At 43.4% G+C, this 15530-nt stretch overlaps 1 protein-coding gene across 8 annotated transcripts in view; it reads left to right on the top strand.

Annotated features, from left to right (window-relative positions):
* Positions 1-15530, top strand: part of CREB5 (cAMP responsive element binding protein 5) — a 434235-nt gene that overhangs the window by 294087 nt on the left and 124618 nt on the right. Inside the window, exon 1 of one of the 8 annotated variants that reach the window (XM_069586753.1) lies at positions 9717-10046. The exons of the other annotated variants lie outside the window; for them this stretch is intronic. Within the exon in view, the coding sequence (XP_069442854.1) occupies positions 10000-10046 (47 nt within the window). The 5' untranslated portion in view covers positions 9717-9999. Of the gene's footprint in view, positions 1-9716; positions 10047-15530 lie in introns of those variants that run through there. 8 annotated transcript variants of the gene reach the window in all.

Here is a 15530-nt window from a genome sequence, read left to right as displayed (position 1 = left end):
GGCTCCACTCAGTTTCTGACTCTATCCTCTTCTCACCCATGTTTTCTGCTACCAGCCTAGTGCAAGTGTCCATCACCACTCCTCCAGACTATTGAAAAATCTCTCTACTGTTCCCCAAACTTGAATTCTTATCCTCTGACAGTCCATTTTCCATTTAGCCGTTAACACAAATCAGATTATGACAGTTTCTTCTCTAGACTTACCAATGGCTTCTCTCTGCCTTACAATAAATTAGAAAAATTTTGCTATGGTCTGCAAGACCCCTACCTGCCTCTCTCAGGTTCTCTCTTTACTTTCTCCTTCTCCTTCCCTCATGATATTCTTCCTCTTTGTGCAGGAAGCACACGCAGTCCTTTCCTGTCTTAGCCCATCAACCCACCTTGTTTCCTCTGCACACTTTGTCTCCCATATCTACACCTACACCTCTGTGTGTCATTATTTGATTCTCAGGTAAGATGTCAACTCTTTGAAGCAATCTTCCCTGAATGCTTTATGTGAAAGACTTCACCACAACCCCCATCTCCTCACCAGGTTTTATTTGCTTCGTAGCAGTTGTCAGTGTCTGTCATTATTTGCTTGCTCCTTTACTAATTTATCATGTCTTTCCGTTCATTAGAATGCCGTCTCCCTGAGGTCTGAGACCTTGTTGGTTTTGCTTTCTGCTGTTTCTCTGAAATCTAGAACCTAAGACTCAGCAGCATCCTTCTGCAGATACAGTTCCCTCCCATTTTCTGTGCTGGTACCTCTGCTACTCACATGAGACCGCATGGCTTTGCATTTCCTTGACTTTTCAGCATACACTGTACAGTGAATTTGCCTTTATCTGCTAAAGTCTTTTGTGAAATGAGTTGAAACCAGTTAAGAACAAAAGGGCGTCAAGAAATATAGACAGATATTGAAAGGGGAGACGAGAGAGAAACAAAAGGATCTTAATTTTGCTGAGGTTTGGCCAGGCCAAGAGATATCAGATAACATCAAATAGCCTTTGTTAAAATAACAGAAACTTTGACAAATTAAAATGTAACTGCCCCAGACTGAGTTATGGGGCCTTCCAGGCTTGAAACCATCTAACTTTGTAAAAGTATGCTACCCTATGCAACCTAGCATTGAGGATGCGGTTTCAGTTTGGGATAAGGTACACATGCACGCTCATACACAAAGACATCTCAGATTTGAGACAGAGAAAACTCCAGGTTGGACTATGAGAAACCAAAAAGAATAATTTTTTTTTTTTTCACCAAAATGAAAAGGCAGTTTGCTGACAGTGATTATATTCATTATATGATAAAATGCATTATATTCATAAATGATTATATTCATTTCTGGAGAAGGAAATGGCAACCCACTCCAGTATTCTTGCCTGGAGAATCCTGTGGACAGAGGAGCCTGGAGGGCTGCTGTCCATAGGGTCGCACAGAGTTGGACATGACTGAAGCAGCTTAGTATGCATGCATGCATTGGAGAAGGAAATGGCAACCCCCTCCAGTTTTCTTGCCTGGGGCATCCCAGGGACAGAGGAGCCTGGTGGGCTGCCGTCTATGGGGCCGCACAGAGTTGGACACAACTGAAGTGACTTAGTAGCAGCAGCAGCATATTCATTTCTGAAAGTATCCAGAACTTTAAGAAAACAGCTACACCCAAACTATTTCATTCAAAGATGAGAGTCATTAATAATGACTAGTATCTCTTCATTCCCTAAATCTTAGAGGTCTTTCTTTTCTGTCAGAAAGCTTCTCTGAGTAAATGGATGTAAAAAGCTTCAACAAGTGTCAGAATGAAAGGGGCATGATGGTCCCTGTTTGGAAGGGTAATAAGTGAGCAAAGACTTAAGAGACCTCTTTGCTTTGGGCATAGCACATCATTATTTTTGATGTTCTCTACTCTATCTCTGAGAACATTGCCATCTCCATTGCTGCATTATTTCTCAGACATTCAGCACCTCCCAAGGTTTTTCCTTCTGTCTGTCCCATGCTCAGGTGTATGGTGTCTCTTTCAGTAGCTGTTTCAGTGGTGCTATGACCATATTAATGTGAAAGAGTTGGTGCAACAGAAATTACAAGGAGCATCATTGTAATTCAGACACTTAATTCCCACTTAACAGTAGATGCATCCATTGATGACTCATGAGGTCATGATCCTCATTCCCCTTCATCGGTCACTCTTGTTTTTGGGTCTGCGGATGGATAGGCACTTTACAAGGTTAAAAATGAAAGACTTCTGAAAAACTTTGATAACATCCTTTAGAAAGAAATGGGTAAAGAACCCTGGAGACGGGTACCCTGTGCAGAAATCTGTAGCATTCTGTAGCATATCTGAACCAAGACCACTGCTGGATGTTTAGTTGAAGTTCTAGAAGATAACCACCAGCGTTGTGGTGAGCTGGTGTCATGCAGTAGGCTTGTTAGTTACACCAATATTCCCCTCCTCTCCCTGAGGTCCCCTCCCTGTGATAGTCATTCGGAGACTGGGAATATTGCAAAGTAAACATCTGGAAGTATTGATAGTAAACATAGGAGAGAAATGCCTTGCTGAGCCAGCCGCAGGTCAGGAAACCCTAATCTTATCGGGGTCCTGGAGACCATAGTTCCATAGACTGTTTGGATGGCATTATGTTACTGTGAACACATATGTTTTCTTTTTGTCCTTTTTTAAAGGCATCCTGTTTTGGAAAAGCTGGTTTTTAAAGGCTTGATCATTTTAGGGCAGATTATTCTATTTTTTACCTTAAAAAAAGGTGAAAGAACACCACGGCTCCTTTAGAGCCTGAACAATGGGAAAGTACACATTTATTTCTATTTGTTTTACTTATTTAGCTCATTTGGTTGTAATATTTCTGTGGGCTTCTCTGGTAGCTCAGGCAGCAAAGAATCCGCCTGCAATGCAGGAGACCTGGGTTCAGTCCTTGGGTTGTAAAGATCCTCTGGAGAAGGAAACGGTCACTCCAGCATTCTGGCCTGGAGAATTCCATAAACAGAGATGCCTGGCGGGCTACTATCCATGGGGTTTGCAAAAAGTCGGATGTGACTGAGCGACTTTCACTTTCACTTTCAATATTTCTGTGACTGAGGATGACCACCTAGAATTCACCCTTTCTTGAAGTGTAGTGTATGGAGCACTAGCATCAAAATCTCTAGGGAGTTTTGCTTAAAAATATACTTAGGCCCCAGGATGGCTGTTGGAATCTTTGGGGCAGCACCTGGGAATCTGCATGTTAGTCTGTTCTCAGGTACACTCATTCTGAAAACCACTGAGCTAGAAAAAGGCCGTGGTCTGCTGGTTGGTTATAGTGCCTGACTGGGAGTTAGCCTTCAAAGCATTGAGAGTCATCTGTGCATTCCTGCTTTTCTTTTCCTGTAAAAGAGTATAGCTTAAATTTAATGCACAGAGAACATGCTTTTTTCCTGGGAATTTTTAACCTGGGGTCTATGGTTAAAAGGAGAGTTTCCAGTTTTTATGAGATTCTCAAGGAGGATCATTACTCAGGAAAGGCATGTTCCAACACCAACTTAAAGGCATGCTTTCCAGTTTGGGTGGGAACATTGAGCACTCAGATTGGCCCAGATGGTGCTTGAATCTCTCATTCTTTCCTATTTCTATTCATGTCAAAGGAAATTCTAAAGTTTCTGAAGAATGAGAAATTTAGAATTTTTTTACCTCCAAACCTATAGACCTCTTGGACTTCATAACGTCTACTGTCCCTCTCAGATGAATGGAAAGGATAACACTAAGTTATTTATGAATCATACAGTGCTACACGTCTAGAAAGACAAAAACACATAGCCATGCATATGAAAGTGTCAGTATGATCGTTTTCTTAAAGGTCTAGGTCTGAATTTCAGCATAAGGCAGGATTAACTGCACCTTTCTCTGGGATTTCTGATGTAAATACCGACACCAGAGTCATGTACAGGCCTGAGAGGGACAGTAGAATGTGGAAGTGGGTTTGGAAGCCAAAATATTATGTCAGCAGTTTTCTCTTCCATTTATTCTTACTTATCAAAACCAACTTTTTAACTCAGGGGCTTTTGTTAATAAAAACATAGATAATTTCATTTGGAAGGCCCAAGAGCTTCATATTCGGGGTTAAAAAAAATTCATCTCATCCCCTCCAGGCAAAAGTACTGGAGGGCTGATTCCTCTTGCAGAACCCTTTGAATAAATTAGTGCTGGTGAACTTCTCTGCTCAGAGTAGGGGGAGGTCAGTTATTAAATACACACAGAGCCCTATAGCTGGAATCTCTGTAAAAAGAAAAATAACCACAAATACAATTTCTGAGTTTAAGCCTTCCTTTTTTATTTCTAGTACCCTCAAAACCTCTTCAAATCCATTATTACTTTTGCAGAGTTTTTGTTTGTTTGTTTGTTTTCATTTTAACATGTTTTACAATGAAAACAGCTAATAGGGTATATTTTCAGGGCTAATATCCAGACAAATTAAGTCATCTTTTTCAGAAAGCCTTTTTGTGCAACTGCAAAGTATACTTTGGGGGTGACTATTGAGAAAGTAGACACCCCAGTGTTTGAATTAAAACTATGCAAAGAGGTAACATTCCAGATAGGAATTTGCAGCAAATGATGGTCAGGTTCTGGTGGGCACACATTTTCATCCCTGTGAACTTGGAAGACCCAGCATGCTCTGCTGGTTAGAAATGATATCACCCAAGCACTCCACAATGCATGTGAATCAAATCCTCATGCTGTCTTAAACCTTTTCAGTGATATATGTCAATTCCTTCTCAATAAAACAATAAAGCTGAAAAAAAAGAAAAAAATCTAACACGCTACCATTTTGGGGAATGAGTAAGTCCTGGGGGCAGTCTTCCTTCCCTTAGGACACCCCAGCAACCACACGAGAAACACCCCAACCAATAGGAGAATGCCAGTTCCTTTCACCTAGAGTTTCAATTCCCCTAGATGCTTTATATATATATAAGAAATTGGCGGAAATAGTCTAATGTCAGCTGCTCTGATCATAAAAACCTCAGGGTGCTCATTCTGGCACTGCTGCCATATGGGTTCTGGGAAAGGGGAGCAAGAGGAATCTGAGTCCCCTTGAGAAAAAAATGGCCTAGTGCAGAGATGGACAAGGCCAACCAGTGTATTTTCCAGGATTTATTATTATGATGATTTTTCCAGGTCTTCTAGAATGTCCAGATCTTAAAGAAGCCACAGAAGAGTTGTGAGTAAGAATGCAAAAGGGGAAAAAGACTTTTAAGAGGGGAAATATTCAGGGAAGACTGAGAAGCCCGTGGTGCCATAGCTCTGTTCAGTCACATTTTTTGAGAACCTACTGTGTGGGAGTCAATTGCTTGCTAAGTGCTAGGGGCACTCAGATGGATCCACCCAGCCTCTGCCCTGAAGAAGCTCACAGTTCCTGCGGAGGTAACTGGCTTATTGCTGGCATAGAATCTGATCCATGATGCCTCAGGAGCCCAGAGAAAGGGACACTCCTAGCCCAGCCTGGTAATCCAGCATGCTGTTCATGGAAAAGGTAATGCCTGAAATCAGGAGTTCATTCATTCATTCAATTATCCAACAAATACTCATTGAATATCAACTGCTTTTCAGACACTGTGATGGGTTTGAGTGATAAAATGACATACACATTTTTAAAATGGAGAAGTTAGGGGAAAAGTACATAATGGGTAGGCAAAATTTATAATATTTTACAGCTGATCAAAGGGATCTCATAACTTCCCAGTACCTACCTACTCCCAAGGTTTCCTGATGCTTCCATCATTAGATATTCATTCCTTTGTCCGTCACTTTCAGTAACACCACTTCAGAACATCAGAAATAGATTTTGACACAAGGAAGGCCAGCAAGTTGCCTGAGGGTACTTGGAGCCAGACCTGGGATGTTGGAATTACAGTAGGTAGAAGACAGAAGTAACCAAGGGACTGACCACTGTCTTACTTTCTCCCTGGGAGTGCCAGGAGCTGGCTATAACAGACCCAGCCGTCTAAACAGTGAATCCCGCCTGCATGCTGCTCAGGTTGACCCAGACAGCCTCTCAACCTCTGTCCACTGTGAAAACACAGCACACCCAAGTTGAAGGGAATGCTGAATGACACCACGTGGGTGTGCAGTGGTCTGTGACCGGAAGGTTCGCTGGAAGCAATTTGCAAAGGAGGCCTTAGAAAACCACCTGGATGGTTATTGTAAATTAAAAAAGGAAGAGATGCCACTTTTTTCCGAATAATTTTTAATACTAGGTTTATGGCTGGGTACATGTGATAGTCATTAGAGCTTATTTAACTCTGAAATTATCTGGCCCCTCAAACTCCACTGGGACTGCAGGAATCGTGGGTTAAATTTTAAAATACAATGTCTGAAAGAAGATGATATGCTTTTCCTTGAAGAGAATAAATTCAGACTTTAAAAAAAATCAGCTCTGTCTAGAAAGGATTGTTATCATTTCTTATATTTATTGTGTGTTTCCATAATGTGTTTGAGCTTAGAAATTCACCCAGGCACACACAATTTACTTGAGTCGGCTGTTGCGCCCTTCAATCCTGCGGTCCAAGTTGTTCTTTTCTAGTGGGTTGATTTGGAGATAGTCCAAATGTGTTCTGAACTCTGAGCTCAAATCTCAGAGGTTTTCACTTGTTCGGAGCCGAACATTTCATCAGGAGCTGAGAGTATGTGAGTTACACCGAACAGCTGTGAGGTACCCACCACCCTCTCCCCAAGGATGACACGTTCTGAAAGGAGGGTGTTGTAAACATTCCTGAGCGAGCCAGCTAATCTGAGGCCTAGCTGGTTGGCCAGGGCCTACTTCTAAGAAGGCTCCCGCTGGAATTACAGCATCTTATAACCCTGATGTGCAAAGTCCCCCTTGTTCAGAAGAGCAGCTAGGAGATGGAGGGGGCTGGGAGAGGGGGGAGAGGCGACGAGAGGGCCAAATGGGTGAAAAGGAAGCTCTTGAGTCGGAAGGGAATTTTCTTTTGGGAACAGGATATTCTCTATCATTAGCTGCTCACAGGAAGGGAAATAGGAAAACAGGGTTTCTTTTCAAGTGGGGGAAACCCAGCAGCCAGTGAAAATGCTGGATTTGGAATGGTGGGGAAGGTGGGTACTTATGTTTGGAAGGCAAATGTAAATACTCAGACGCCTTTGAACTCTGAAATTGATTCTGACTCCAGCCAGCCATCCAAAGAAGTTTCATTATAGCGTCAGTGTGTCCTGTGCGTTGCTGGCCTGGTGGCATCACCACCATCAGGTATGGGGCCCTCGGAGTTTGGCTAGGAGCACTGAACCCACTGGCCGCAACACCCTTGATCAGAAGCACCCTCTCCGTCTTGGAACCTTAGGCCTCTTCCTCCTCCTGGCAGAAGCAAAAATGCTTGTGTGTCTCATGAGAGGTCTGTGTCTGTCTTTGGCCAAAACTGCCATCGCCTCTGTTACTTTCCAAGGAAGGCACAAGAAAGATACCTTTAAATAATCTTTCCCTACAGCAGACGGTCCCTTTCAATTATTTCAGTGAAAAAAAAAAAAAAAGTAGGGTGTACTTTCTAGGAGCTTAATCTAGCCCCTGGGACATGGTCTAAGAAAAGTCCTAAGCGAGTGTCTCCTTGTGGTTCCAGGAAGGCTACACTTTGGAAACTGGCACCATATATCCATGGCTCAGCAGGTAAAGAATCCATGTGCAGTGCAGGAGACTAGGAGATGTGGGTTCAATCCCTGGGTCAGGAAGATCCCTTGGAGGAGAAAATGGCAACCCACTCCAGTATTCTTGCCTGAAAAACCCCATGGGCAGAGCAGCCTGGCAGGCTACAGAGCTACATTCCAAAGGGTCGCAAAGAGTCGGATATGACTGAACACAAAATAATTTTTAAATACAAAATCAAGGTGAGATGTAGGGAGCAGAGAAGGAAAAGTGAAAGTCCTTAGCTTTATATTAACCAGTGTGATCAATGGCATGTATAAAAAGGAGAAAATCCTTGATATAAAATCTTATCATCCTGCCCTGAAGTGGAAAGGCTGGTAGGAGTGACTGAAGATTTTGTTTTATTTATTCCCTGCATCAGAAGAAAAATCAATAGCTGCCTGGCGAGTCAGACGTAAGTGAGTTATACAGGCCACTGACATAGTGGACCAAACTTTATAACAACCATATTTGCCGCTGTCAGGCCACGGGCTTCAGTGGCGCCAGCTGTAATTATGGCTGATCACCTCTAATTCAGAGCTGCCTGCCTTGATAAAGGTGTCACTGGAGCAACTGTGGCATCAGTGTCGATTAGGGGTGTCATGCTCCAGGAAAACTGCTGGAGAAAGCTCTTCCCCTCCCCAGCCCCCAGGGTCAGGAGACTTCTGGGCAACTCTTGCTTTTTAACTTTTCACCCTGAGTTTGGCGATAGTCCCTAACACTCTGATTTAAACTCCAAGGGACTCAGATGAACAGCCCTGTCCCCTGGCAGCAGATACCTTTAATAAACTAAGAAATCTCTCTGAAAACAGAGTTTAGAAGTTGGGATCTTCTCTGCCTGACAACATGCAGAGAAACAAAATGTTTGTATCACCTAGTTAATTCACTGATTGCAAAAAGGAATGAGAGGCAATAGGCTTGGGCAAAAGCTACAAATATTTTTGAAAAAAAAAAATGCAACCCCATGCCTTTCTTCTGCTTTTGTGGTATTTCCAAAAAAAAAAAAAAAATTCTAGCAAACTTCCCATTTTTAAAAATTACTATTTTTTTTTTTCTTTTTTGAAGGAGACATTAGGGTAAGGGAATGAGAAAACAGAGAGAAGATAGAGTTAAAATGCTGTGCTAACAAAATGGCCAAGTGTCTGGATGTTCTAGGCAGAATGCTGAGCAGGAGAGGTGTGCAGTGAGAGGTGGAATTCTGCAATTACAAAAGGGCTTCACTGTCATTTGTGAAGGATAATGTTTGACTCCCCTCTCAACCACCCCAGGCTGTTATTCCTCCCTCTGTAATTAAGAAAGAGACACACACACTGTTCTCCGTGTATCCTTTAAAACTCGCAGACAACCCCACCCGCACCACTGCTCCCCAGCCAGTGGCGGAACCCACAGATTGTCTTCATTTGGGGGGTGAAGCTCTTCTAACTCCCTCTTCTTCTGATGACGACTCACCTGAGAGTGGAGTGCTAATCTTGGGAAGACAAGCTCTGTGTTTTGCAACGAGGGTCCTTCTCTCTTCTACACACACACACACACACAAAGAGTGATCAACGGGGGCCACGAGAGTAGGGACCACGATTTGCACTTCTGGACGGCTCCTCACGCAGGCAAGTGTTTGGCCCAAAAGTAGGTTTGCCCTTGCTGACAGGGAGGTCAGGCGTGACCGATCTCTGGTGGAGAGCCGGCGGTTGACATTGAGCGACAGAAAACCCTATCCAGCTCCAGGACACAGAGGCGCAGTGAGGCCCTGGAGACGGACCATCTGGTTCTGAAGAAAGCCTGGGCTGGTGGCCTGTCTTAGTTTTTCTTGCTCATCTTTCCAACCTGCTCTTTCATCTCCATCTCTGCCTGCATCTCCACTGTTGTCCTTTCTCCAAACTCAGGGACCTTTTTTAAAATCAGCATTAAGAAAAAAAAAAAAATCAGAACCAGTGGACCCCTGCCCACAGAACTCGGGGTCCCTCTATGAGTCCCAGGCAGCTGGGCCATCCCCAGGCGGTACTGTTTCCTTGCTCTGTTTACTCGTTTCTAAGGGCAATTGCACCACTAAGGCTCCCTGAGTCTGGAACTCGGCCTGGGGCTGTTTTGGTTACATTGAAGTTTTTGCTTCAGTTCTGCCAGATTTAAATGGTGACTTCACCAGCACTGAGCTAAAAAGAAGAAGGGGGAGGAGGGCGAACCCAGGAGAAAGAGAGCGAGCGAGCGAGCCGGAGGGAGAGAGCCAGAGCCGGGCGCTAGAGAAGGGCCAGCACATTACATCATCGCTTGGCCTGGAATCAAGTGGGAAGGATGTGAGTCACTCAGGCTAGTTAAGCTTTGGCTCAAATTCTACACACACTCATTCCAGAGCTCTCATGTTCTGCACCTCAGGAGGGAATTCAGCCTCAGTGATGTCCATGAGGTTTGTTTTTAATTTTATTTTCTTTTTTTCCCGATTTTATAATTTTTTTTTTTTTTTGGCCCCTACCGCCTTCTTTTCTTGAGTCTTTATACCCTTCCTCCTCCTCTTTCTCTCGCCCCATCTCCCCTTTCTGCCCGGCTTTGTTTCTCTTCTTCCTTCTCCTCTTTCCCCAGCCCCTCTGCTGGGCTCCTCTTCTGGTCCCGAAGAGGCATTTCTTTTCACTTGGATCAGAGTTTTTGTTCTAGTATAGCGACCTGAATGAGTTGAACCGAGGCTGGGTTGGGCACAATTTTTTTTTTTAAAGCAGAGGGAGCCAGAGGGATTGGAGCAAAAGAGCCACGAATAAAAAGCGAAGCGAGACAGAGCAAACTCAGGCGAAGTTTCTCTGCCTGCAGTGTCGCTGCTAATCGGAGGAGACAGGGAGAGAGTTAAAATGCAGGAACCAATCGCTTGAATGGTGATGTAATGCAAGAACCGCAGGGTAGTTAAGTAATGTGAGAGCAAGGGGGTCAGGGTTGCAAAGCATTTACCTGCTCTCAAGGGGTTTTCAGTTTATTATCAATTGCAGTGACTGTAACTGGCTTCAGACTGCAATCTCTAATTATTCACAGACGCCCCTTTTTTATCTTTTATTATTAAAAGTAAAACTATATTATGGTATTTAAAAAAAAACATGATATTATCACAGCTGTGTATTATTTTCCACCGGGATTCTCTCTCCCTTTTCTCTTAAATGGCTCAAAACTGTTGTCTTTTCATAAAAGGTTGAACTGAAGTGATGGTGGGAGAGGGGGTGGCTTTTTGAGTGTAACCAGTGAATTGTAAATGCCTGGTGAACTCTTTGGTGTGTCCTGCTGAGTAGGAAGAGTTGTACTATTGCATTTATTCTAGAGAATGTACTGTTGGTTTTTAAAGTCATAGATGATGATCCTCAAAAGTAACTATAGTCTTTCACCTATTATCTCAGCTAATGCTTAACAGCAGTTAATTTTAACTTCATGCTCTTTCACGTGACAGTTAATCCGGGTGCTAACTTTAAAACCTGTATGCTCTTCAGTTATTTTCAAGATGAGATTCTGTGGTCGTGGGGGCGACGATGAAAACTTCCGGATTGATTTGTCTAAAAGCAGCTAGCTAATATTTGCGAGTAAGGAATTAACACAGAATAGATGGAGAGAGAGACAGTTGATGGTGTTCTTAATGCTCTAAGGATCCAGGGTACCCAGAGGGAGAGACTTTGACGTTTTGAAAATTATTACCTCGTTTCTGTGTGTTTCATAAAATACATTTAGTGCTGTGATGCTCGGCCTGCGCTGAATGCTTTCTAAAACCAGCCAGCTTTATTAGACAGTTCTCAGCTGAAGCCCTCCACAACTAGAAAGCCAGTCCAGTGAGAGATCCCTGACTCTTGGCTACTCCAAAACTTCTCTGGCTCAGTTAGTCTGGACCATCATAGAGCTGGATGCATATTGAGGCATGGGGCACATACCAGAAAGGTGTTTATGTTTATTTAATGCATGTTTGGGGTATCATTAATCATGACTTTTTATGGATCTTCTCCCCTTTCTCCTTTTTGGGGCAGAGATGGAAGGGAAAGGGAAGGAGGAAGTAAGTTTTGGAAGAAACAGTGTGATGTGGTAGAGGTCAGGAGGCCTGAGTGCTAATCCTGGTGACCTTGAGCAAGCCCCTTAAAGCATCTGGGCTTCATTTGGAAATGAGGGAGTAGACAAGGTGGGAGACAAGCCCCTCCTCCCTGTGTGGAACCAATCTAAGGTGATCTCTGAAGTCCCTTCAAGCTCAAAAGCTCTGTGTCTGTGTCCGTGTTCTTTCAAAGGTATTTGGCATAGCTTTTCAGAGAAACGGAGGTTTGAATTCAAAATGAATTAGTGCGTTGAAAGAAATGAATGGAGGAGGGTGAAGGGGAACGTCTTTCCTCACTTGAAAAGTTGGTTTTTGTTTTTTTGTTTCTTTTGCTTTTTGGCATGAATGTGCCTCTTGTGAAATTCTGTTTCCACTTGTAGCCTGTAAGGAGTCCTCAATGAGAGATAATTACTTAGGTGAGTCTGTCAAAAAGAATGATGGAGAAATCCAAGAAAGAGTAAATGTTTCTGAAAGACCCCACAAGTCCCTCAAATGCATAAAATGGTGCTAAAAATACAGGAGACATACATGTTTCATCCACTCATATTCATATTCAAAACGGTATTTTTAGTGATTTCCACCCCCCCAAAACTATATAACTTCTTGATAGCTTTCTGTAATTTCAACATAAATTCAAGTTTTTAGATGAGATTGAAGGCTATTTAAAATCCTCAAAAACTTGAAAGGCAAAACTATATGTGCTTGTAAGAAATATAATTTTACTAAACAATATCCCTATTCTTCTGCCAAATTCCAGGATAGTAGCCTTATTGTCAAGTATGTATTTATGGACCTAGTTTAATTGTGCACAGGGAAAATTGCGCCTGTTACGGGTGGCAGTGGCGGGGTGGGGGCCGGGGAAGGTCGATTACCCAGAACTGAAACGAAACCACTGGTGAAGTTATTAGTCATTGTGCAGAGATTGATGAGTGCCAAGTATGTGCTTGAGACTCTTCAGGAATAAAGAGAGCATGATTTCTTTTTTTAGAGCATTACCGTTTGTGTTGATTTGGCTCCAAGGTGTTCACCTATAATCAGAAAGGTCCTGAAATGACTGACAAAGAGGCAGGGCTAGGAGTGTGAGCCTCACTGGGATCCTCAGTCAGACTTTTATTACCTCACTTTCTCCCCATGATAACCCAGAAGAATAGGAATCCTTAGCTCTGCTGTTTGGTAATTGTTTTGTTTGGAGTTTTTGTTTTGATTACTGTTGTGTTCTAATTGAAATGTGTATTGAGGTACTTGTTGACATGCATGTATTTGTAAGGAATAATACAGAGCTCCCATGCACCCCTTACCCATTCTGGTGACATCTGACAAAACTCTAGTAAATATCACAACCTGGATACTGGCAATGATCACAACTGGCTGATGTTATTTAGTGTTCTTATTTATTTGTACTTATTTGTGTGTGTGTGTGTGTTGCCTTTATGAATGTGAAAACTGAGGTTTAGACTTGCCACAGTTCACACAAGCTTTAACGCCTCAAGTCCAATCCATACAAAGTCTAGCTTGCCATCACTGACAAACTTTTCTCCATCCTCAGGACCATCAGGGGCCTCATGGCTGTGCTTGGCAATGAGCTATCCCTGTGACATTGCCCTTGTTTTACATTTCCTTGAGGCGTGGTCTGAGTGGCAGCTTTGCCCTCCATGGGGGTCCCTACTGCCACGCTTCACATATTAGCAGGTGAAGGAGGAGGCAGGGCTTCGATGGCGTAAGAGAAGAGGTATAAATATATTCCATCCGTATTCCAGGCACAGAGCAGGGGGATATCCACTGTCTACCCCTACGCTAAGTTAGTACTGAACTCAGCCTTCTTCCTCTTCCCCTGCCATTTCTCCCCTGGTAGACACATCTTCAACATGAAGGAAGGGGGTGACATCAGAAAACCAGACAGCTACTGATCAGAGAAGGACTGTGATCTTTTGAAAAGAGCATGGAGTTGGGGGTCAAAAGACTTGAGTTCAAGTCAGTCACTCCTCCAATCACTGGTTATATGACTTTGGCAAGCCACCTAACCTCACTGTGCCATAGTCTCTATCTTTGTAAAGTGAGGATAGCCATACCTACCATGTAGAGTCATCAGGGTTGGAGACATTCTTTAAGGGCCCCAGCACTCAACGAGATCACAGGAATCATGTTTCAGCTGCTGCGTTCATGAGGATGCAGGAAAGGGTCCTCCCAGGAGTCTGTGCGGGTGACTGACTGCAGATTCTAACTGATCATCCTATTCCCAGCATCACTCAGGCTGCTTCCTTTGCCAGCCTTTCTTCCCTTATGTCTTCTTTTTATTCAGAAAATCAAGCAGGTCTGAGATCAAGTCAGGTACTTGAAACAGAAGTAAATGTACTGTTCTGATTAAAGTGAGGTGAGGACTAGTGCTGATAAAATCTGCCAAATTCCCAGTGACCTGAGTGGAGGGAGAGATGAGAACAATGCAGGTTGGAAAAAAGACTCTTGCATTCCCATTCATGCTCAGCTGTGGCTTTGTGAATGGGAAAATGGAGTGAAATGGAGAAGAGCAAATTCAGTCATGAGAACTGGATTCCATTCTGGACTGGACTAAGAGAATTTCTATTTGCAATAGTTCATGCATGTAATGCATATTTATAGTCAGGTGACACTACCTTTTAGGCTCGTTATTTCCTCTCTTGTGTCTTTTCTGGCGGCAAAAATGATGTTTTAGAGATTGAAAAGGAGTTTTCCAAGGTGACAAGGGACATGACTTAGCAACTGAACAACCACAACAAAGGGTGATAGCGAACTTGGTGGGTTTCTATTACAGTGATGGAGCCCAAGACTTATAGCAACAGTTTCATCCCAGGGGCTCCAGGCCTCTGCTGGAAACAGACTTCAGGATGTCTCAAGCTGCATGATGAAAATGTCTCCGGTTTACTAAGTACATGTTGGTCAGGGAGGCCAGGTCAACATCCAGAGACAGAAATTAGTGTGGACTTGAGGCAGAGTGCTGTCACGAGCCCGAAGGAAAGTAGGGTGGTCACTTCTGAAACTGCACAGAAAAAAGTAGAAGCAGTGGGTTGAATGCAGGCTTCTTCTTTCTGCTCTCTTTCTATTTGGTCTTTGTGGGCCTCGGACCTTTGAAGGGAAACTCCTTTTGCATTGGATTTTTGAAGGATGTGTGTATGAGTGCCTGTGCCAGGGGCCATGGGCATCACACGGGGGTGTGGGAAATAGTTGAGAGAAGGAAGGCACATGGGTGGCATTGATAGATGGGGTAGTTGTTGTTGTTCAGCCGCCAAGCTCTTTGCGATCTCATGGACTACAGCACTCCAGGCCTCCCTGTCCCTCACCATCTCCTGGAATTTGCCCAAGTTCATGTCCCTTGAATCAGTGATGCCATACAAACATCTCATCCTCTGTCACCCTCTTCTCCTTCTGCCTTCAGTCTTTCCCAGCTTCGGGGTCTTTTCCAATGAGTCAGCCACCTCAATAAAAACTCTGTGGTCCAAACTTTAAGTTTATAAACGTTTTCCTATATTCTGGCTGTGCCGTGCAGCATGCGGGATCTTAGTTCCCCAACCAGGCACTGAACCTGTGCCATCTGCAATGGAAGCTCAGTGTCTTAACCACTGGACCGCTGGGGAAGTCTCTGAAGCTTATAATGTTTAAACAGACTTTGCTAGTCTGATCAAATTGTAGTACAGTTTGGTGCTTTCAGCAGTGTGTATTTCATGAATTTTGGTTGCAACCACAGCAGTTCCTTAACTACTTACATCCTTGAAACCTGAAATTGACTTGACTGAGCACTCCAAAGTCCATGACGCAGTACACATACACTTTATAACAAGTCCATACATCTTTCTTCCTGTGCCTACCCTG

The sequence above is a fragment of the Ovis canadensis genome, chromosome 4 (genome assembly GCF_042477335.2).
Source record: "Ovis canadensis isolate MfBH-ARS-UI-01 breed Bighorn chromosome 4, ARS-UI_OviCan_v2, whole genome shotgun sequence".
Classification (NCBI taxonomy): Eukaryota; Metazoa; Chordata; class Mammalia; order Artiodactyla; family Bovidae; genus Ovis; species Ovis canadensis.
This window is presented reverse-complemented; position numbering and strand designations above follow the sequence as displayed.